At 51.1% G+C, this 21,220-nt stretch overlaps 10 protein-coding genes across 10 annotated transcripts; 7 read left to right on the top strand and 3 right to left on the bottom strand.

Moving 5' to 3' along the window:
- The first annotated feature begins 167 nt into the window (after positions 1-167).
- On the top strand, positions 168-2,589 carry F5J12DRAFT_15396 (uncharacterized protein). The gene is made up of 2 exons (XM_051738167.1): positions 168-2,310; positions 2,366-2,589. The coding sequence occupies exons 1-2, from the start codon at positions 399-401 to the stop codon at positions 2,389-2,391; spliced, it is 1,938 nt and encodes a 645-aa protein (XP_051605640.1). The 5' UTR covers positions 168-398; the 3' UTR covers positions 2,392-2,589.
- On the bottom strand, positions 2,366-4,447 carry F5J12DRAFT_15409 (P-loop containing nucleoside triphosphate hydrolase protein). The gene is made up of 9 exons (XM_051738169.1): positions 4,345-4,447; positions 3,859-4,296; positions 3,694-3,805; positions 3,492-3,637; positions 3,355-3,425; positions 3,215-3,305; positions 3,030-3,154; positions 2,817-2,963; positions 2,366-2,759 (listed from the first exon to the last, which is right to left on the bottom strand). Exons 1-9 carry the CDS (start codon positions 4,409-4,411, stop codon positions 2,556-2,558), a joined length of 1,401 nt encoding a protein of 466 aa, XP_051605639.1. The 5' UTR covers positions 4,412-4,447; the 3' UTR covers positions 2,366-2,555.
- A 28-nt stretch (positions 4,448-4,475) lies between these two features.
- On the top strand, positions 4,476-5,189 carry F5J12DRAFT_791649 (Rdx family-domain-containing protein). The gene is made up of 4 exons (XM_051743889.1): positions 4,476-4,632; positions 4,687-4,694; positions 4,763-4,961; positions 5,015-5,189. The coding sequence occupies exons 1-4, from the start codon at positions 4,516-4,518 to the stop codon at positions 5,078-5,080; spliced, it is 390 nt and encodes a 129-aa protein (XP_051605638.1). The 5' UTR covers positions 4,476-4,515; the 3' UTR covers positions 5,081-5,189.
- A 9-nt stretch (positions 5,190-5,198) lies between these two features.
- On the top strand, positions 5,199-9,833 carry F5J12DRAFT_15124 (clasp N terminal-domain-containing protein). Its single transcript, XM_051738161.1, has 11 exons — positions 5,199-5,364; positions 5,411-5,472; positions 5,532-5,972; positions 6,027-6,569; positions 6,619-6,675; positions 6,726-6,872; positions 6,930-8,628; positions 8,683-8,999; positions 9,051-9,182; positions 9,227-9,463; positions 9,521-9,833. The coding sequence occupies exons 1-11, from the start codon at positions 5,316-5,318 to the stop codon at positions 9,803-9,805; spliced, it is 3,969 nt and encodes a 1,322-aa protein (XP_051605637.1). The 5' UTR covers positions 5,199-5,315; the 3' UTR covers positions 9,806-9,833.
- A 234-nt stretch (positions 9,834-10,067) lies between these two features.
- Positions 10,068-11,290, bottom strand: F5J12DRAFT_887006 (uncharacterized protein; the record flags this gene model as incomplete). The annotated part of the gene is made up of 6 exons (XM_051747171.1): positions 10,068-10,154; positions 10,215-10,357; positions 10,418-10,498; positions 10,553-10,689; positions 10,742-10,824; positions 10,889-11,290. The coding sequence occupies 6 exons, from the start codon at positions 11,288-11,290 to the stop codon at positions 10,068-10,070; spliced, it is 933 nt and encodes a 310-aa protein (XP_051605636.1).
- Positions 11,291-11,407: 117 nt separating this feature from the next.
- F5J12DRAFT_902044 (Sedlin) lies at positions 11,408-12,115 on the top strand (the record flags this gene model as incomplete). Its single annotated transcript, XM_051748243.1, has 4 exons — positions 11,408-11,709; positions 11,765-11,826; positions 11,882-11,970; positions 12,023-12,115. The coding sequence occupies 4 exons, from the start codon at positions 11,408-11,410 to the stop codon at positions 12,113-12,115; spliced, it is 546 nt and encodes a 181-aa protein (XP_051605635.1).
- Positions 12,116-12,586: 471 nt separating this feature from the next.
- Positions 12,587-14,614, top strand: F5J12DRAFT_15159 (uncharacterized protein). Its single transcript, XM_051738162.1, has 2 exons — positions 12,587-13,128; positions 13,177-14,614. Exons 1-2 carry the CDS (start codon positions 12,682-12,684, stop codon positions 14,317-14,319), a joined length of 1,590 nt encoding a protein of 529 aa, XP_051605634.1. The 5' UTR covers positions 12,587-12,681; the 3' UTR covers positions 14,320-14,614.
- An 88-nt stretch (positions 14,615-14,702) lies between these two features.
- F5J12DRAFT_932964 (ribosome biogenesis protein ERB1) lies at positions 14,703-17,639 on the top strand (the record flags this gene model as incomplete). The annotated part of the gene is given in 9 exon segments (XM_051749564.1): positions 14,703-15,134; positions 15,190-15,338; positions 15,385-15,610; positions 15,663-16,229; positions 16,249-16,313; positions 16,364-16,596; positions 16,654-16,781; positions 16,833-17,020; positions 17,077-17,639. 9 exon segments carry the CDS (start codon positions 14,703-14,705, stop codon positions 17,345-17,347), a joined length of 2,259 nt encoding a protein of 752 aa, XP_051605633.1. The 3' UTR covers positions 17,348-17,639.
- Positions 17,617-18,177, bottom strand: F5J12DRAFT_887002 (uncharacterized protein; the record flags this gene model as incomplete). Its single annotated transcript, XM_051747170.1, has 3 exons — positions 17,617-17,822; positions 17,873-17,905; positions 17,985-18,177. The coding sequence occupies 3 exons, from the start codon at positions 18,175-18,177 to the stop codon at positions 17,617-17,619; spliced, it is 432 nt and encodes a 143-aa protein (XP_051605632.1).
- F5J12DRAFT_15288 (uncharacterized protein) lies at positions 18,123-19,159 on the top strand. Its single transcript, XM_051738166.1, has one exon. It carries the CDS (start codon positions 18,253-18,255, stop codon positions 18,871-18,873), a length of 621 nt encoding a protein of 206 aa, XP_051605631.1. The 5' UTR covers positions 18,123-18,252; the 3' UTR covers positions 18,874-19,159.
- Positions 19,160-21,220: the final 2,061 nt, after the last annotated feature.

The raw sequence follows: 21,220 nt of genomic DNA, 5'->3' as shown, positions 1-21,220 counted from the left end.
GGCCCACAAACCTATGTCCATGAAGAGGCTTGTGCCATCAAGGTAAGTATGAAGAAACACCAACGTCCGTCGAGGGCTTATATACACCTGACAGCGACGCACGGACCATGTGGCTACCCTTGCATGGAACTTTCCTTTTTCGACATGGTCCACTTACTCTTTTTGGAAGCTTTGCCTAGCACGTCGGTCGTCCTTTGCACGATGGCGGCCCACTAATTAACTACCAGGTGACCTCTCGTCTACGCCATTCATTGTCCATAAAACGAGTCCGATGTCACTGCCCTCTGAGATAGTGTTGGGATTACCGCGGTGCGCCGACCAAAGTCAAACGTGTGAAAATTTGTGTCGTCAAGAGTTTGCAAAACACCGGTAGTATACTGCAGCTCGATGCGCAGACCATGCAAAGGTCGGTAGCACGCTTCCGCATCGCACCTGCTCTAGTTTATGGCTGCGCCGTCCGCGTCACCGCAAGACGCTTTTCTGCCGCCGTCCCACTCCCAGAGTCATTCCCGGGTATCGTCCGCGGTGACGTGCATGATTCCGGTTCAACACCTCATAGCGTGTTGCGGGAACGAAAATTCAACGCACTCGTAAACAGCCTCTCTCAAGAGACTCCAGACTCTTCCGAAGTTTGGGCTTGCTACGTCGAATGCACCAACAACTTCGACCACCATGATCTCCCACTCGAAATCCACCAAAAGGTTCTCCGTAATTGCGTTCCCGATCCTTCCGTCCTCCGTCCCACTGCTGCCAGTGGTATGCGCGGCGGCGCACCTCCGCGTGCGCCTCACGTGTACGAAGCACGACTCAAGACAGTCATTCGGAATATTCGTCTCATGGGCGAGACACCCGCCTTGGAGGACTATCACCACATCCTGGCACAGTTTGCAGCAGTGGGACATTATACGGGCTCCATGCAAGTTTACAGCGAACTAAAACACGTCCATAAGCTCCAACCGACCGATCGCACCGTGGCCCTCTGTCTGCGCTCGATAGCACATCGACTGTCGCTGCCAATGTATAAGACACAGCGACAGAGGATCATGAACGACGCGATGAGCTCGTGTCGGAAGCTGCTAGAAGACTTCAAGTGTCTGGACATACCCATCACGTCTGTCGTGCTCGACCTCACCATTCGCATATTGAAGGACACAGCCGACGAGGGGGTGTTCTCGCAGGTCATGAAGATGGGATACGGCATCGATTTGGACAATTTGGATAGCAACATCGCACCCTCGGATAGTCAAACCATCTTGCCATTCTCCACTGCTGCGCTCAACACGACCCTCGACATGCTCGGCCGCTTCGGAAACATCTCTAGGCTCGTACAGGCATTCGAGGTCCTCACGCAACCTCTCCCTCCCCAAGCAAGCCGTCTTTACTCCATGGAGTTTGACGACGAAGACGATTTTGGAGACGTCAATCCTGCTTCCACCCAGCCTTACCACAGTCCACATGCATCGCCTAACACAACCACATTTAACATCTTGCTCAGACATGTCGCCCGTGCTGGACATACAACATTTGCCAGACACTATCTCTTACAGGCGTCACGGCTTGACCGCATTTCGGACAGATCGCTCCGGGCTCAACTGTATTATACGCCAGAAGATGTGGTCCCTGTGCAACTCGCGATCAACCGAGAAATGATTCTGTCTGTCCTTGGCTTGGCCAATCGGAGTAGGGATCTGACGTTGATGAGGTTCGTCGGAGTGATCACGCGTCGGGTGTATAAGAGGAAAACACAAGATATCCACTATTATACCCACTTAGAAGAATGGCTCCAGCACGATTCCTCGCCTTCTCGCCCTTCGTCATCGTTAATGCCTTCGTTGGATAGTTACTCATCTGATGCCCATTCTTCCCCCTCTCCCTCCGAAAGTCCCGGTGACAAATCTTCGTCAAACGAATCAACCACTCCCCCAAAACGATTCAAAATGTCCACCCACCTTGCGGTACTCCAAAAGGATCTGAACGATGTAGCGACCTTCTATGTAGACGAGTACCTTCCCGCATATGCCCGCATGAGCCAGCGTATCAAGGAGCGCCTCAGCCGGCGGGTCCGGAACGACAAGGACGTCTACCTCTCTACGAGGGGTCAACGAACTAAGGTGTTGGCAGAGAACTGGACAGAGATAGTCAACTACAAAACGGACAAGGGCGAGGTGGCAAATTCCCTTGGTACCGTCGACTCAGGGGGCAGGTCGGGTGCGAAGAGGCGAATGGGCGGTAATGGGTCTAGAGGACTTGCAACGATCGCCGCGGTGGGATGCAATGATTTTATACCGCCAGTTCCCCCGCTAGGTTTTTGTAAGTTGGTGAACAGACTATTTGCTAGTGGTTATTGACGGCTATCTTTCTCTAGTTGACCCTTCATACCGTGAGAGCTGAACTCAGCTGGCACTCAAGAGCAGGCACGAGGGTCGGTAAGCCGTGCCCCGGCGGCGGGTGGGAAGGTTCGAGTATTTTATGTATCATTAATGGACCGGAATGCGTTGAGTTCCAGACCCTGACATCACGGATGCGAATTTGCAACTGTCGTACAACCAGCAAGTCTACTGCAATTTTCCCTGGTCGATGGCACGGTCACTAACTACTTTGTTCATCGCGTCCAACCATACGCAAATATCAGCTTGAGATCCGTTGGGTGACATCACACCTGGAGATGCGGTGCTTCTGGAAACACTCACTCCTCCAATGTACTGAGCAAGTGCAAGCACAGGTAGTCGGCGGAGAGCACGACCAGAAAGGCCCTGTTCCTTCGAAGTAAATGAGAATCTTACCTTCATGTTACCAGAAGTTGGTGGTGAACTTACCCGACACATATCAGCAAGCTTTAGCAGCGCTCTGCCTATCCTCTCTTGCTCAGCGCGTAGCGATGCCGTGGTATCGCTCGATGAGTGGCCGTCAGTACACCAGGTATTTTCTTCTACAAAGATCGCATCCTCCAACGACGGGACAATCTATGGATTTCCATCAGGCCAAGCCCTTACAGGCAGAATAGGATATAAGGCACTCGAGGCACTCACTACATGCTGCAGCAACCCCTTGGCGACGAATTCGCACAGGGCACTCCGCAGGATCTCATATATTGCTTGGCGAGGAGGCATGCCCACGTATTGGACGATGTCCGCACGGTCCACAAAAGCAGAGTCTACATTTTATACGCAATAACCATAAGTAACGAGCTTTCGCATTTTCGCATAATATAGACCTATCGCTTTTGCAAGATTGCTGGTCGACATCACGAGAACATTCTTCCGACGCTTGAGCTTGTCAAGCTGTGTAAGGAGAGCGTTGACTACCTGGAGAGATGATAACATCCATAATGCAGAGTCGTGCTGGAGAACGTACTCGTAAACCGTCGGATGGTTCAGTTCCGGCCATCGCTCCCGCCCTAGCTGCCGTCAAGGATTCGACTTCATCTAAATGGAAAAGGGGGTCATTGGAATGCGTGGAACATAATGTATCCAGGAAAGATTATAAGTAACCTATGAGAACCACAACGAAGCAGTCTTCGTCGTCGACCATTTCTGCGATGTTGTTGAACAGGCGTTGCACGAGCTTTCCCGACTCAGAGAACCATCGCGAGAACAAAGAATGCGAATTAATCTCGAGTAACCGGGCTTGGGTATAACTGTCATATCCACGATCCCGTCGGATAAGAACATATCAGAGTGAACATCGGCGTACCGATGCGACAGTCGTATCGACAGTTTCTGTGCCAATGCGCGGCAAAGGGAGGTTTTTCCGGTTCCTGGAGGGCCATGGAGCAGTACGACTCTATTCCAAGAAACCAGATTGACTGGATATATCAGGAATGCTGCGAATCTTCGACCGGCACCAGTGTGTACTTACAGTCGATATTGGCGTCGCTCAGGACAAAGGTGGCGTGTATATAGTCCAGAAGCTTGAGTTTAATATTGTCTGGGTAGTACAGACTGTCCCAAAGGCCCTCCCACGATTTACACGGGAGCTCACATACGCTGGCGGCATGGACCTGATCGGCACCCTCGGCATCTGTGCCATTGGAATATTCCTCGACAATGTCAGACTCTGAAGGCTGGTACGTATGAATCTGCAGGGACAGTTCGTCCAGGGGGAGAGAATTGGCGGGACAAGAAGATTCGGCTACTACGATGCGTTCGACGGAAGACGCCAGTGCGGAGTCGACATCCCAGCCATGCAGAACAGAGGGGAGAGAAAGACGCTCATATGAGGATTGGATGAACTCTCGTACAAGGTTCTGGATGATGTCCACTCTTCTTCTTGACTTCGGCGCGAGGCGGACTTCGACTGGTAAAGGGTGAGCATGGCTCCTAATGTCAGCGAGAGCCACTTTACCATGCACTGTCCATCGCATCAAAGGCCCATTTGCAGTCGAGTCAGAGGTGGGTATGATTCCGTCCATTGGAGTATCCAAGCTCTGCAGCGCGAGTACTTGAACGCGTCCGACGATATGATCACATGACCGCACGGTAATCTTATCAGCTGGCAGCAACTCTAGTGGCCTCCATGATGGAGTCCAAAGACAAGGGTGAACAGCGTGAAGATGCTCTCCTCGACCCTGCCACCTTCCTTCCACCAAGTCCACTCCCAGCACCCACTGTCACGATCGAGTTTTGTGACAGAGTACGCTCGAATTAACGCCAGAAGTAGTGTGCCTACTGACATAACTCATTACAGTGCCGCTGGTATGCTCCTGTTCAAAGCTGGGACGCGGACGTAGGTTGAACTTATGGTCAATATAATAATCATATAGGCTGCATCGTGCGACATGGGTATCTACTGAGCTTCTCTTGACCTTCCCGCCCCCGACGCTGAAGGCTGTAACTGTGATGCCATTAAGTGCAGACGACACTGCTGGACGCTTCCGCATCTGGCTCAATGTCGAGGATGGCCCGCCAAAATTGATGTGGGACAGGAAGGCCGAAGGTGGCTTCCCCGAACTCAAAGTTCTGGTGAGCAGACTCGGTGTTATGTTTGATCCTGCCCTTATCCTGAGACTTTCCAGAAACAGCGTATCAGGGACTTCATTCAGCCCGGAATGTCTCTTGGCCATTCAGACAAGAAAGCGTGAGGGAATAAGGGGATATTATGGCTGACAATGAGAGTGGCCAAAGTGTATTTTAGTCACGTATCCCGGAAAGGTTGTACATAAGGCTAGCAAAAGCTATTTTCTTGGGTGCAGTCGCACTCCTCCGGCTGCCACATGACACAGTGTGGGTCGGTGGACGTCAGCAAAACTTATTGAAAAGCCCAGCTCAGACTGGCTTGAGTTTGCTCTTCATTACCACATCTTTTGACAGTCTAGCATGAGCAACGATCGGCTCGAAAAACTCATAAATCAATGCAAAAATAACGGTGAGCATACCCCGTCTATGGCTACAAGATTGTTCACGCTTCCTAGATGTCGATAGCAAGGTCGGTGCAGTTACAAAACTACAGGCCGAGTTCGAGGCAGAGGTTGAGGTAGGTATTGGGTTGTTCAAGTCGTGCATCCTGTGCTGAACGGAATCTCGGCGACAAAGATCCCAGACCCGGAACCACTCATCACCACCCTCAAGTTGTGTCTTCGGCACGCAAACCAGCATCTGTCTACTGCAACGCTTTCCGCGTTGCCACCGTTCTTGAATCTTGTAGTGGCAAACAGTACTCGTGCTCGGCCGTTTTCTCCCTCTTTGTCCACGTCGTCTGCCTCGGGTTCGGCCATTGACGTGGTTACCCTGCGGCATGTCATGAGTGCATTCCTTCCATCCCCTGGTGTCATTGAGCGACTGGGGGATAGCCGCGAAAAGGCTCGAGACAAGGCGCGCGAAACGCTCGTCATGATCGGCGGATTCGCATTCCGCTGCTCACCGTCAGGATCGAGACTTGTCACCTTAAAGACAGCTGAAACACCCATTGCAATGTTTGAAAGGCTTTTGAAGGAGAACGGATTGAGCAGCAAGGTCTGGAGAGTTCGGGAGCAGGTAATTCCTTCTTTACGAGTTGCTTAGGCAGACGGATTGATGATATTCTCGCAGGCAATCCTCGTCCTCGCCCACATTCGTCGCAGTCACCCAAACTTTCCTATACGGCCATATCTGTCGCTGCTTGTGGACTCTCTGGAGGATACCGACAGCAATGTTCGTGCCTGTGCAATTCCGGCCGTCACCGAGCTCTTCACTGGCCCAGGTGTGACAGACGCTGCACGAGCAGACCTCAAAAAAGAGATGGCAAAGAAAAACGTCCGCAAAACGATCGTGGATAGTGTTCTTTCGAAGCTGATGAACAGTACGCGGAACACAGGCGCGAGTACACCGCAAAGCGAATATTCCGATTACATGGAACCTCTTCGGAAAGAGCCTGCTCCATCCAATCTAACGTTGCAAAACAGGCGTCCCACAGTTACAGTTTCGTCGGGCGATCCTAGTGTCGCTGCACCCATGGCCCGTTCGGTGAGTCACGGGAGCGCAAGGGAGGCTTCACGGCCTGCAAGTCGAGCAGCAATGGTAGTTTCACCAACTCTCTCTCAACCTTCGAATGAATCGATGAGCCCTAATGCAGCAGCGGTAGAACCTGCCTTCGTGGGTAGTGCCGCTTTGTCATGTTTTAACTATCCTGATCCATACACAGATAGCATCGAGTAGGGATTTAGAGAATGAATTTTCCGCTATGACCAAGCCTTTCGAGGTGGGAAAAATTATAAATTTGCTATACCTCGCGATGAATATTTTCATCAGGGTAGAGAAACTGAACACAACTGGGCCGCACGTGAGCGTGCAATACAGCGAGTGCGGGGGATGCTCAAGGGAGATGTCCACACAAGATACCCAGAGGTCTTCTTGCAGTGCCTCAAGGACGGATTCATACAGAACTCTATGAAAACTGTGGGCCCGTCCTTTCTTTCTTAGGATGTTGCTGATGGGGACTCGTGATTTGTTCAGCTTGCGAGTTTGAGGACAACTGTAGCTGCCAACACATGTTCACTTTACGCAGAGCTTGCTCTCTCCCTTAAAACGGGAATCGATCCGTTCTATGAAACTATCGTCGTCAACCTTGTCCGAATGGCAGGTTTTACGAAGAAGATCATCGCTCAACAATCACAGCAAACCCTCGCGGCGGTCGTCCAATATGCTTCGCCACACCCTCGCACTCTTCTTCCTCTACTTTCCAGTACGCTACAAGACAAGAACGTACAGACACGAGTTTATGCGGTAGGTCACATCAAGGACTACATCCAGGTTCATGGTCTCCGTTCAAAGTCGTACATTGAATCTGCGGGCGGACTAGATATTATAGAAAAGTCTCTTAGGAAAGCACTTGCGGATCCTAACCCCGGCGTTCGAGAGAGTGCTCGTGGACTTTTTTGGGCCTTCAACGGGGTTTGGCATGAGAAGGCCTTGATAATTCTAGAGTCACTGGACGCTACAGCCCGCAAGCAGCTCGAGAAGGCCTGTCCAGACCCTGAGACTGTTGCTGTACTTCCGCCGACCACCCCAGCCACAAAGAAGAGCAGTGTAGCGGCGGCTATTGCTGCCAGTCGTGCAAAATCGAAGTCGAAAGCGATACCGACCTCGCCGCCTACTCTCAGACATCAGGCGACCTCTTCATCACACTCGACGCAAGCTACTTCGCCACCTGCGAAGAGGAAGGTGGCTTCACCGAGCAGTCCAACCCCTAAATCTTCTGATGGAAGGAGCTCGCCTTCACCGGCACCTCGACCAGTCACATCTCCTCGTTCATCTCTGTCGCACCCAACACATCCGAGGTCCCGCGTTTTATCTCACAACGCGGGCACGCTAAGGTCTGTTAGCGCGTCGGCATCCACTTTTGTAGTCCATTCTTATCCACCTTCGGATTCCATGCCAACGAGTCCTACCGACGCAACGCGTCGCCGCACTTCATCTCCTCTTGTACCTGTGTCGCCTCCAGGCCGCAACTCTGCCGTGCGTCGGGTCACGCAGCCACGCCTACACAGACCTCACGATTCAAGTGTACCTAGTCATCCAGTTGCTCGGATGGGTGTCGTTCCAGTTCCCGTCCAAGAACCACCTGCTGCGCATAGTATTGACGACGAAGAGTCTCTCCTCATGCCCGTTAATATACCTATCCCAGATGATAGCGATTCGGACATGGGAGATTCCGACAACTTAATATCTTTCTCTACGCCGTATAAGATGTTTCCCCCTACACAGCGTGCGGCTTCCCGTGAACCGTCGTTTTCAGGGGTTTCGACGCCGAACACGGTGTCTAACACACTTTCTGATTCACCCGGGAAGCCGAACGAACATCCACCTGTGGAAGATGCTCTCCGGGCTCGCGCGGAACAGGCGCAGAGTGCCGCTGAGCGACTTCTGGAGTTGACTGATTCTGAGGAAGAGGTTGATAGGCACCCTGTGATCCCGGCATCATTATTGCTTGGAAGTGGCACCATCGCACAGAACCTGGGGAGGCCAGCTGTACCGGCCACGCAGAAGAGCCTTGCGCCTCCAATGACACCTGATAGCCACAATGCCGCCATCTTCCGTCAGGCAGCTCTGTTTAAAAACAGCCCAATCAATGGCAACAAACCAGCTGACCCTCTGATTAAACCTTTAAAGGATCAATCTCATGAAAGTGGTTGGTGGTTGAAGAGAGCATCTAGTCAGTTCTAGTTTGTCACGTGCTTGGTGTATATTCTGATTCTGCGATGCACAGCGATTGATCATGGCACGCCGTTGAGGGGAGTTGAAATCGAAGATAGATTACAAGAGCTTCACGAATATATTATTGCGCTCGAGAAAGGCGATGCTGACATACGTGTTCTTCAAAAGTTGTCCCTGGTGTGTACGAACAATCCCATCCCACCAGATTCTGCCTCGCCTTTGAGTCCCGGTCTTGGCCTACCTTCAGCCACATCCCCATTCCTTGCAGTGACTCGTTCTCTGCCGCCGCTGATCCCCGATATGTGGAAAAAGGACAAGAACTTCGAGCGTCTGTTTGATAGCCTAATGAAATTCTTGCAGCCATCCAAGGTGGGTATATTTTGTTTAATCGCTCGAACTTCCCCTTCCACCCTTTTCTAGGACGGTCAACTCCTTGAATACGCTTTGGTCGTTGTTTGGGAGTTGATTGGAAATCAGGCAGCCCTCTTAGACGGCCGGGAATCAGATCTGTTCGCTGCATTATTCAGAGTGCGTTACTCTAACACGGCGGAAGTAAGTAGGATCCGCACACCGCTTCAGAGTACTGATGATGTCAGGTACTCGAAGCCACAAAGACTATCCGTGATGCTCTCGCGGCGCGTATTGAACCTGTCTACGGTCTTACGACAATGCACAGCAGTCTACGATCTTTTCTTGCGGAACCGGCGTCAGACCCTTCGGTTAAGGCTGGGTCACATGCGTTCGGTTTGATCGCGCTCGGAAAATTCATTCTTCGGCTACCTGCGGAGGTCTTGGAGGAAGAACTGCCAAGGCTCAAGCAAACATTCATTGCTGTACGCTCCCTCATTTAGGCCATTACGAACTGCTGATGGACGTTTACTTTCTCTCAGGCGCTAAATGATGTCTCGACGCTCGTCGCACGCGAAGCTGCATATGCTGCTATAATTGCTGCGCAGTTGGTCTTGCGGGATGAGGGACATCTATTTGCGCTCCTCGACGGGCTCGATGACAACAAGAAGAACCTCCTGACTTACTACTTTGAGAAGCATGGTGCTCGGGGGCTCGATTTCGCTGTGACGTCGGGGGGAGGTGCAGGAATGACGAAGCTCGAAGGACAAATGGGAAGGCTTGACAAGTTGATGAATACGCCGCGAGGAGGACAGGGCAAGGAATGACGCGGGCATGTTTCACTAGCGCTTGCCATCCTCCAGTTTTCGTTTTTTATGCTTGTCTATTTGTATTCCTCTCCTCGTTCGCCCATATCACTCGCAATATACCCACCTATGTCAGTCCTGCCGATTACCACTACATCCTTGTAATGTGATTGGAAACCTTCATGTTCTTGCCTGCATGTTTTTAGATACCATTTCCACCCATTTGTTCCGTAATAGATGAAAACGACCTGAAATGGTAAAGATTGCTTTCTGTTTTTCTGGTTCATCGCCGAAGGGCAAATCTCCAGACGTAGTACCCAATGCCCGTAAGCAACCCACCGACGTGCCCAGCCGAATCCGTCGTAGTGCGCTGTACATCATTTAATTTCAGTCACAGTCTCAGATATCATCCTGGCCAAAGAATACGCACCTTGTCCGAAATACTGCGCCATCCATCGTAAAGAAGGATACCAGGAAGGAACACCCACGCCGGGCAGGGGATGACGAAGAAAATTAAAAAGGTGTTGTTAGGGAATGCACATGCATACAACGCAAGGGTAGCCATAATTGCACCTAGCGTGAACGTCGCAAAGATATTAAACACAGATAGATAGTATGAAAATGGTGACATACCACTTGCACCATGAGAGGAGACGGGTTCATGTCTAACGAAGGTATTCCACGCTAAACTAGCGAAGCTTGAAGATATGCCACCTGCTCAGCGCATCGGTAAACGCGATCTCGGCGGTCGACGGTCAAAATGCAAACCCAGGAAGTAAAGGACAAGGAATCGTTTGTTCCCTAACAGCCGCATGACCGCCGGTGCCATGAAGTAAAAGGTCAACCCATTAAATAACGCATGTGAGGTATCCTTGTGCGAGAAACAGGCAGTGAGAAGTGTCCAGCTGTGCAATCGGTAAGGGAACGGTAATTCATGGAAGCCAATGGGTAACTGACATACGCCCCGCGGATATGTTGCGTATGTCTACAAGGAAATTATTCCTCAGAAACATCAACGGGGTTGCATCACCCATCACCCGCTAGTGCAAGAAAAACACAGTGGTAACTGATCACCAAGAGATGCTAGGGAGTGAAAACACGTACATAGCTAGAGATGGCACTCTGCCACGCAAGGTATACACCAACATTGATGGCGATTATGCCGTAGAATATGACATTGCTGTCTAGCGAGCCAAGCCAATCCCGACGAGGTGGAGGTCTACCCCATCCGGAAGAGCTGCCGCGGTTGGGCCGGAGACCGTCTCTGTGAGTCGCGTTCAAAGCCCTTGTTCGGGCGAATTGAAGAATGCCCTGGAGAGGTTTTGATAAAATGACACTGCCAGCCACCACGGTGGAGTTGAGTAAGGGCTTGCGGAAGACTTCCACAGGGAAGTTGAGTGAGCATTTTCCATTGAGTGGACGGAAACTGGGCTCAAAGAAACGAATACCGCACGGTCGACGACCGATAGGAGCTCGCTTGGACAGTAAGATGGCGATGTTGGCCATCGTGGTGACTGGCATGGTGTGTGAGGTGGCGAGACACAGGGGGCCTTGCCACGGTCGCCGTGTCGTCGACCTTACTTGCTTCGCAAACACCATTATTGCAAAGGCACTACTGGGACCATGTCGCACCATCTATTCCTGCTGTCGCCGTCAGACACGCCAATCTACAGCTTGACGCATTACTCTAGCAAGCCAGCTCAATCGACATCATATCCATTGGCGTCGAATCTACCAACGTGGTCTACGTCTGCATTCGCAGGGACGCTTACTGCGCTATCTGGAGCATCAAGTGCCACGCAGTCGCACCATGTGCCTGGAGGGGGTGTGAAGATGGGAGGAGGACAAGACCGGCATGTGGTGCAGATGATTGCCAATGCCAGCCTTGATAACATCGAAGATGTGATGCGGAGAGAAAATGCGATGTATGAGTGCCCTGCTTCACGAATGAATGAGATCTATGAAATGGTGACATGACAGGTATCTAAAGTCTGTGGACAAATTCAACGAGTGGACGGTGTCTGCATTCGTCACGCCTGGCAGTAAGTGTGGTGCTTGATGTGGTTTCAAAGCTGAGGGAGGTTGGTACGCCTGCAGATGTGAAATTCGTACTGCTGCATGATCAAGCGAAGAACGATGAGGGGATCCGGGCGTTCTTCCACGATGTGTGGGAGCTCTACGTGAAGGTGAGCAGTGCCATCCATCGGGCAGGCCAGGTGATCGACGAGGTGGTTGCAGACGATGCTGAATCCGTTTCACACCGCACACACTGTCATACGGAGTGCAGCATTTGATGCACGTGTCAGGGCCAGTGCGAAAAAGAACCTCTGAACAGGACAGGAGACAAAAGGATTTACACGTGGCCCCGTAATAAGATGTGATTGTAGCGTAGTTCGAGGCTGTAACTCGGAACCGGACAGCCACCCAGTCTTGATCGTTTTCAGGCGTCGTCGCCCTTCCACTAGCGCTTGGCCCTTGCTTTCTCTCCCTCCAAACCCATTAGCTGTTTCGACTTTATCTCTGAATCCTTCAAGAAAACAACATTTTTTTTTTAAAAAAAAGAGGATCTTCTGCTTTCTTCTCTCCGTAATTATACTCCTTCGCAGGCCAAGGCTAGTGGTGTGCACGACGTCGTCCACCTCAGACAAAACAGAATCCATTTCTTCAGTTTCTTTTCTTTTTTTATATATACCACCCTCAGCTGCACCAGTGAGTCCGCCATCTGTCGTCCTTGGCCCTCCCTCATCGTCCTTCAGCTGTATCATCTGTCACCTATAAGCACCCTAATCGCCCATTTCATCGTATTGTCTCCCGCTCCGTGTGCTACTATTGCTGTCTTTCCAGGCGCTCTCCTCTCGTATCGCTCTCTACCACCTCACTCGTCTTGAAATACCGCTATGGCCACCGCTCATCATACCAGTCACCGTGCCTCCCTCCTCAACGGCCTTCGTACTGGCGGTGTGCGCTCTACCTCCATGAGTGCCCCCCACACCGCTGCTCCCGGCGCTTCCTTCAACATCCCTCGCTTTGCATCCACCTCTGGTCACCAGTCCCCTTTCGACGAGGAGGACCTTGACCAAGTGGGCGAGCTTTTCACTCAGCAGCTTCACATCCACAATAACAATGGTCTTTCTGGCGCCGGCCCGTTCACCCGCGCACTCGACGGTTCGAATAATGGATTTGTGCGGCAGCGACTTGCCAGTCAGAAGGGTCTGAACCCGAACAGCGTTCCGTTCAGCCCGGCTTACTCCCAGGAAGTCCATCAGCCGGTTTCTTCCGCCGACGCACAGCTTCATGCATACCAACAAATGCAGCTGATGCAACTCGAAATACTGCGCCTGCAGGTCAGCCGTTTCTCCTGAAACTGGGACCATTACTCACATAATTCCCAGAACGCCCAGATGCAGCGCAACCATCAGGTACAGGCCGTTGTCTTAGCAGAGGCTCTCCGCCAGCAAGCCAAGCGTGGCGCCTCCGGCCTGAGCTCGGCCGCCCCCACCATTTCCAGCTTTGACATTGGCCCTAACCCTCCAGCTCGTCGCCCTTGCCAGGCTGAACTGCTGAAGGCTCAGTTAGGGATAAGTGGTACTTCCCCTCAAGAGAAAGTCCCGATGACCGCCACTGCTGGCGGGCGATATGGCTCTAGGCCCACTGCCAGTACGATTGCATTCCCATCGGCACCAGAAGTTCCCGAGAGCTGTTCACCCCCCAGGCAGACTTTCGTTCACCGAGCCGCGTCCTACAGGAGCTCACCACCTCTGAGTGATGCTGCCGACGAAGAGAACGCGCCTTCCAAGTCTGATACTGCCACTTCCTGGAGACGCGGGAGCACGACCAATTCCGTACTCAGTGGTTTACGGACTACTTCTACTGCTTCACTCCAAGTCAAAGTTACTCCCCCGCCTGGTGAGCGCCTCTCACCGCCTCCTGCTGGCAGTTCGCTTGGCAAGCTCCGGCCGCGCCCGTTGAGTTTCATATCCACCGGTGCCCGCGGTGTTCCCACCGTTACCATCGATTCGGAGCATGAGGATACAGTGTCCCCAGCAAGTTCGGCTTCCTTGTCGATCCCTTTGACGCCTTCGTCTTCCCACGATATCGCATTCCTTTCTCCCCGCGAGGAAGCCACGAAGAAGTTGTATGAAGGGCTTGGGGTTGGTCGTCCCGCGCCTTCCGTCGTTCCCAGCCTCCCATTGGCGCCGCCACAGAGACTCGTTAGTCAGCCCATTAGGCAACCTCGTGGACCGCCCTCTGGCGCTGATGAACTTGGTCCGAAAAACTTTGCCAGTAGGATCAGGCGTAGGGCCATTGGTGGACTCAATGTGCTCATGGATGCGCGTGAGCGCCGGGAGTTCGATCGAGGTTTACTGAGAGCATCACGAAAACTGCGAAGGTCGCAACCAACAAGCTTTTTCTTTCGATTTTTTCTTTCTCTAACGCTTTCGATTCATGCCTTCCATTCCTTGTCGCTTCAAGCAACCTATCTGTTCGGCGCTCCGACTGCTGGTAGCAGACCATCGGAGGCACGACCCAAATAATGGACACGTGTACCCACGTCATTTTTCACCCTTACCACCCTTCAAACTTTATCCAACGGACCTGTGTTACCACCGCAGTCCTCTGGTCTACTTTCAACCGACCTGTCTCGTCTCTTGACCGTACGTTCTTTTTGTGAACCGTTAGTTGTAGAAGTAGGCAGATTGGGCGTTCAGGTGCAATGGGAAGTTGATCTTCCTTCACCTACGTGATAAAAATCATTTCGATGCTCACTCTCGTGTTCACCGTCGAGAATTGTATTGTTTGATGTGTGTCCTGTTCATGAAGGCGTGCAACTTTCTGAGTGACTGCACTTGAAGTCCGTGCTTATGTCAGTTCGGCAGAACTACCAATTTTTCTTTGGTACCACTAGGTATCAAACAACATGGCAATAACGGAGGACAAGTCGAGGCGGAACAAGAGGAAAGTGCGTGAACTGGAGGTGGAAACGAAGCCTGCCTTCAGTGACGCGGTAAATTTGGACATGGTGAGCGACGACGAGGGAGGCGGAGATGACGATCAGGACGCGGACACCGACCATGAAGTTGAAGACTTTCCGGAGATTGACACGGGAAGTGACAGCGAGGTGGGAAGTGAAGAGTCGGAGGAGGACGAAGAGGATGAAGTGAGCGAGGAAGAGGAGGAGGACGAGAGTGAGGAAGATGAGGACCCGTCCGAAGAAGGGGATTCTGGCTCAGATTCTGCCATTCATATATTCCCCAAAGTCAAGTCCACTATTTCGAACATTACAGGACGACCAAAACGCGTATACCCAGAGATTGAGCCAGACTACGAATCGGATTCTTCTATTGAGGACGTGGGTACGCTTATGGCCCGTTCTCGTACGTCGTACTCATGACGGCGTTATTTAGGACCCCAACCGCATTGGCAACATCCCCTTGCATTGGTACGATGATCTTCCGCACATAGGCTACGACATCAATGGAAAACGGATCCTCCGACCCGCTAAGGGGGATGAGCTAGACAAATTCCTCGAGACGATGGAAGACCCAGCTTCCTGGTACGTACATCCGGAAAAGCTCTTCCTCAACTGATATCTGGCCCAGGACCTCTGCATTTGATAAGAACACGCAAATGAACAAGCCCTTGACAGCCGAAGAGTTGGAAATCATTCACAGGCTACAACTGGGCGAGAACCCCGATGCTGCCTATGATCCTTATGAACCCACAGTGGAGTGGTTCACTGGGAAGGGAAAGGAAGAAATCATGCCCCTATCTGCCGCACCTGAGCCCAAGCGCAGGTGGCTTCCCAGTAAGTGGGAAAAACAAAAGGTATTTCTGGTCTTGTAGCCATCATTTTGAGCATACCTATCGGTTGTTACAGATCATGAAGATCGTCCGTGCCATACGTCAAGGCCGAATTGTAGGCTCCAAGCCCAAAACTGCGCAGAATACACCACAGTTCTATGCTATTTGGAATGAACCTGCGTCGAATCAACCTCCGCCTCTCCCTGCGCCAAAGCTGCCGCCACCCACTCACGCCGAGTCTTACAATCCGCCAGAAGAGTACCTTCCTACAGAGGCAGAGCGCAAAGAATGGGAAAACGCTGAACCAGAGGATCGCGAGCGCGACTTCATTCCTCAAAAATACGCGGCGCTGCGACTGGTACCTGGATATGAACGATTTATCAAGGATCGCTTCAGCAGACAGCTGGATTTATATCTCGCCCCACGCGTGCAAAGGAAGAAACTCAACATCGACCCTAACAGCCTTCTACCTAAGCTACCGAGTCCCAGTAGCTTACGACCATTCCCGACATATCAAAGTCTCAAAGTTATACATCCTGGCAGTAGAGTAAGGTGTGTAAGCGTGAGCCCAGATGGAGCGTGGGTGGTCAGCGGCGACGAAACTGGTGTTGTATACCTTTGGGAAGTCATCGTTGGCCGCGAGGTGAAACGATGGGTGTTAGGACAGCAAGATCGGTGCTATTGAGTGGTGTCCCCGAACAGATGTCAGTTATTTTGTTGTCAGCGTGTACGTGTTGGTCGACCAGAAGCCCTGTGATCCTAAGCTAACGTTTCTAGGGAGGACAAGTTACTTTTCATCGTGCCACCAAACCTTCCTAGTGCGGTTCTTTCATCGACACAAAATGCACTTACACCTGCTCCTCTACCTCCTCCGACAACATCGCCCATCAAGTGGGCATCTACCTCTCGGGCAGAAGATGATATAATATTGACCATCACGCTCCCGGCTATATCAGGCCTGTCGAAACAAATAACATGGCATCGTAGAGGGGATTATTTGGCATCAGTCTGTGCGTACCTCCTTTTGTCACTGGTTTTTTGTCTTGTTTATCGTCCCCCATCTCCAGCTAGTAACGAAAGCCAAGTATGGATTCACCAGGTGTCCCGTAGACATTCTCAGGCCCCCTTCAAAAAAATTAAAGGCACCATTCAACTCGTTTTGTTCCACCCCATTAAGCCGCATTTCTTTGTTGCTGTAAGTTTACGGATCCTCGCGCACGTGCCTTCTTAAGCACGTCCCTTTCAGACACAGCAATATGTCCGGCTGTACGACTTAATGCAACAGAAGTTGATCAAAACGCTGATGCCTGGGATAAAGTGGATATCTTCCATGGATATTCATCCTTCTGGTGATCATGTTATCGTTGGCGGATACGACAGAAAGCTCTGCTGGTTTGATCTGGAGTTGAGCGAAAAGCCTTACAAAATCTTACGGTGAGTGCCCTCGTTACATTTTTGCGACAAGGGTAGATTATAAAGCTGGCACTTAGATACCACAGCCGAGCCATCCGTTCACTACACTTCCACCCAACATACCCCCTTTTCGCCTCTTCTTCGGATGATGGCTCCATTCAGGTTTTCCACAGCCGAGTATACAATGATCTCACAACTGATCCGCTAATTGTACCTCTAAAAATTCTTCGTGGCCACGACGTCAATGACGGGCTTGGCGTCCTGCAGGTCAAATGGGCAAACAAGCAACCATGGCTTGTGAGTGCAGGAGCAGATGGAAAAGTGGTTGTGTGGTGTAGTAGTAGTTGAGTCCGTTGACTTCGTACACATGTCATTTTCCATTCCAAGACGATGAGGATGTGATCAAGCCGTAGGTTCGACGGCTCCATCACTTCGTTGGGTACAGGTGTTACTTATACGAAGGCTTGGTATGTACGAAGACAGAATTGTGTCAAAGCCCGAGAATTAGGTACCGCACGCTCGTTCTGGGTTTGGGGTGATGCTATGGAGTGAATGTCGACCAAGGGGGGCGAAGACACTTCTGGATATTCAGAATTTCAGACTTGAAATTTGGAAGGTCATCTCCGCCGTGAAGGTCTCCCGGCTCTCCTCCGTGCTGCCAACTCCCCCTGGCGATTCATGCCCTTTCGTTTTGGTACGGGATCCATTCCCTTTGATTTCCGCCATTCTTCCCGCCGTGAACCACGGGGACCGTGAGTGGAAACATGATTAGATGCCTCTGGATTCGTTTGTGCCTGTTCTGACCCGTCCAGATCCATCGTATCTTGAAAGAAATCGATAAGGACAATAAAATAACAGCATCTTCCAACATACCTCCATGAGGTGTAGCACAGAGTGCTGGGTTACCTTGAGGAGACAAATATCAGTAACAGTTTTTCGAGGCAACAAGTGTGGAGGTGTGGATCGGGCTGATAAATCCACGAACCTTGGCCATCTAGTTTTGATGTTTCGAGACCATCATCGACCTCACTGCCTTCCTTATGCTGCTTGTTGATAACACCAGCGAGTTTAGCATTTAACCTGTTGAGACGAGCGGCGTCCGTTGCCGCGTATACGCCTTCTGTGCGTTTTTTAGTGCGAAATGCCCGCTTCACCTTTGAACGTAGTGACTTTGCCATGGGGGTCAAAAACTTGAAAGCCAGTACTCGTTGCCTCTTGCTAAATTTGGTTACCCACATATTCCGTCTCATACCATGAACACCTCTGACTATGCCACGGAGAGGTATCGAATGAGCACGCCTTGTACTTTGCTTTCCATATCTCCGTCTCTTGCAGCCTTGCATGTCGCCAGATTTCAAAATCTTCACCCTGAAACAGCTGGTAATCTAAGCAGTACACACTGTTCATACTGCGGGGCGTACGCATTTGACGGACAGGGTTCCACCTTCGTTTTGAGACGCAACAAAAAGAAGAAGCGGACGGGATATCCCAAGAGAGTGTACAGGAGGGTCTGTCATACGTGCGGACTTACTACCAACACTCTTGTCCCATGTCTCGATACGACAGCCATCACTCAATCAGATGCTGCGCCATCCCCACTCCCCTTGAAAAGAGCTCCAGATAGTGCAATAACCGATGCTTCACTGGATAAGTGCGACCTCCCTTCCAAGCAAGAGATTCCATCTCCGCAAACCTCGACGCTACCCACTCCAATCGAACACTCGCTTCCTCCCCGGTCAAGGAAAAGTCAGGAAAAGAAAGCACAGACCCTGCGTGAAATGCTTTCCCGTGACCGACAGAGGGAAGAGATCAAGAAGACACAGAAGAAAAATGACACTCAGGGAGGTTTGGCTGCTTTCTTGGAAGGTCTCTGAACGGCATGCTTCCGGGGTGAGCGGTTCGTCGAGTTTGCGGATTCTTATCTGAACTGGTCACCGCGTCAGGTCTGGAACCTTTCAACTCCGCGTCGGCGTGATTATCTATCGCACGTTGCACGTAATGAGCGGAGCTCTGTGATCGGCTGCTGCGCGAGAGGTAGGCGTGTGCTGCCTATGGCATTGAAGTAGGAGCACCCGAGACTTTCAGCAGAATCTGTACCTGATCTGAAAGCATTGTTTAGACTGCATATACCCTTATACTCACCTCTCAGAACAAGCCCTAGTAGAACATGAACACGAGGGACGCAGGACTAAATACCATCTACCATCCTGGACAGCGTTGGCGGATGTTCCGGCTAAACGGGTTCCATGTTACATATGAAGCCTAACGTTGCTTAATTCACTGTTTCTGTACCGATAGGTAAATCCTAGATCGTTTGGGCTGACTGACACTCTGTTCAGCGTTAGTGCGGATGAATCCACCTGGCCAGTAGAGGAACGTAAACTAAGTTGGCAATAACCAAAGGTAGGGCATCCAAAAGGTAGAAGTACACCTCTGCTGTAGCGAGGAAGCCTTGAAAACCGCAGGAATGCTAGGACATGGTTCCCCGAACGAACCTAACATTGTGATATGACGATGCCATGCCTCGGATCGGGAGAGTCACATACGAGAATACCGATGGAACTGATGATGAGAGCCCATGCCAAGGCACGCCAATCCCCGTACCGAGGTTTATGTCGGTCACATTTCCATACTTCTGGTCTCAGGGCGCAAACGTTGCTCAGGAAGCGAATAACAGTTGTAGAGAATGGTCCGCCAAGAAGACCTTGTACACAAGAGAGTTCATTAGTTGACTTTTGCAAACCACACCGAACAGACCCACGTTGTGTTCGCCCACTAAAGCTACGTTCCGACTGTGAGATATGTGGAGCCTCCTCCAGCGGCATGAAAAACAGTAACCCCGGCAGTCAGTGTGGGGCCTGAAGGTGACGAAGTACCTCACGAAGACACGCGTGATTCGTCGATCGGTAAGGGGATGTATTCCCCGCAGGCTAAAAATCCAGTGAGCTGACTGAGCAGAATATAATAAGCTGTTATGAAAGCGCATGGCCATACGAGATGGATTATGAGGCCAGCCAACTGAGGCCCATGCACATTTAAAGGAAGAACGCAAAGACAAAAACGACTGTGTAAGTGCAGTTGTTAATACCACTGCTATGTAGTGACGATCGATTGAATTCAACAATCGTACTAGCAAAAAGAAGACAAACATACTACATATAGCAATACCAGTTAAAAGGTTTTGAGGATTATTACTTAAGTCTAGTACGAATCCACAGAAATCACGATGGTGGGGTGCCAGGCATTGGAAAGGGTTCCGAAACAAAGGAATAATAGGGCTAGGAAGTATCTGGCACTTTTGAACAACGTTACCATTCCTGCAGACTCTGCAGGGGAGGGGGGGACAATATCATGCACCAATGGTAACGTGTGCAGCCTGTGCACGAAGGTTCCGGGACAAACTCTAGTATGAATTCTTCATGATTGATAACAGCAGACTAGTAGTGGGGTCACAAAACAAAAACGATTGCTTGGCAGGAAACCCCAAGGAAGCTACCAAGATGGCTGGGCCGGTATACGTAAGTAAGACATTTGGGCAATTGAAAATAAATAAATAAATAAAACGGTCACCGTGCTCCGTAGCTCAAAAGAACTGGGGGATGAAGTGTAGGGTGGGAAGGCATTGCGGTTGCCCGAGAACTGTCGCACTATATATCTTGTAGAATCCAGATGGGGCACGCAGAAAAAGCTAGCAGGATTCATTGCTTGATGGATAGGGCTATATCCATTTCTAAGCGCCCTAACGGTGAGACGAAACCATGCTCACGACGTGGTGTCCGTAGCACATTGTATATGTATGTATGCCTCAGTCTTATGTATGAGGTGGTGATGTGATTTTCTGCTGTGCACAATACAGAAATGGAAGCCTCAGCTTTTTGGGGCCCACAAATCGTACAACTGCCTGTCCGCAGGATCGAAAGAGGTAAGCAGTGTGGTATCAGTATGAATGACTGTTCTGCGAGCGCCGAGGAACGTGGAACTCTGACTCCGGAGGAACCCTGGGGTCAGCGACTCTTCTGCAGGATAGAAGCTAACAGAATCCGACATAGTGGTTGAGGTGGGCGAACCATCACCCTGTTCGTGGGATAAATCTCAGGTGTGGTATGGATGTCGCACTACTCACTGACCTCGGTAGAGTGAGTTGCGCGATTCCTGATACTAGGCGTCGCTGACAGGACAGTGCCAGATGCAGTATTGCCTGTGAAATGAACAGTGCAAAGC

Source organism: Pisolithus orientalis (genome assembly GCF_024613125.1).
Source record: "Pisolithus orientalis strain OTSU chromosome Unknown F5J12scaffold_1, whole genome shotgun sequence".
In the NCBI taxonomy this organism is placed as follows: Eukaryota; Fungi; Basidiomycota; class Agaricomycetes; order Boletales; family Pisolithaceae; genus Pisolithus; species Pisolithus orientalis.
This window is presented reverse-complemented; position numbering and strand designations above follow the sequence as displayed.

Coding starts and splice junctions, on each gene's coding strand:
- F5J12DRAFT_15396 (XM_051738167.1), top strand. CDS start 399: ATGCAAAGGTCGGTAGCACGCTTCCGCATCGCACCTGCTCTAGTTTAT. Junction 2,311..2,365: donor AGTTCCCCCGCTAGGTTTTT/GTAAGTTGGTGA, acceptor ATCTTTCTCTAG/TTGACCCTTCATACCGTGAG.
- F5J12DRAFT_15409 (XM_051738169.1), bottom strand. CDS start 4,411: ATGGACGGAATCATACCCACCTCTGACTCGACTGCAAATGGGCCTTTG. Junction 3,638..3,693: donor TCGATACGACTGTCGCATCG/GTACGCCGATGT, acceptor TGGATATGACAG/TTATACCCAAGCCCGGTTAC. Junction 2,760..2,816: donor AGCTTGCTGATATGTGTCGG/GTAAGTTCACCA, acceptor TTTACTTCGAAG/GAACAGGGCCTTTCTGGTCG.
- F5J12DRAFT_791649 (XM_051743889.1), top strand. CDS start 4,516: ATGATGGAGTCCAAAGACAAGGGTGAACAGCGTGAAGATGCTCTCCTC. Junction 4,962..5,014: donor TCCCCGAACTCAAAGTTCTG/GTGAGCAGACTC, acceptor GAGACTTTCCAG/AAACAGCGTATCAGGGACTT.
- F5J12DRAFT_15124 (XM_051738161.1), top strand. CDS start 5,316: ATGAGCAACGATCGGCTCGAAAAACTCATAAATCAATGCAAAAATAAC. Junction 6,873..6,929: donor TACAGAACTCTATGAAAACT/GTGGGCCCGTCC, acceptor TGATTTGTTCAG/CTTGCGAGTTTGAGGACAAC. Junction 9,464..9,520: donor TCAAGCAAACATTCATTGCT/GTACGCTCCCTC, acceptor ACTTTCTCTCAG/GCGCTAAATGATGTCTCGAC.
- F5J12DRAFT_15159 (XM_051738162.1), top strand. CDS start 12,682: ATGGCCACCGCTCATCATACCAGTCACCGTGCCTCCCTCCTCAACGGC. Junction 13,129..13,176: donor TCGAAATACTGCGCCTGCAG/GTCAGCCGTTTC, acceptor CATAATTCCCAG/AACGCCCAGATGCAGCGCAA.
- F5J12DRAFT_15288 (XM_051738166.1), top strand. CDS start 18,253: ATGAACACCTCTGACTATGCCACGGAGAGGTATCGAATGAGCACGCCT.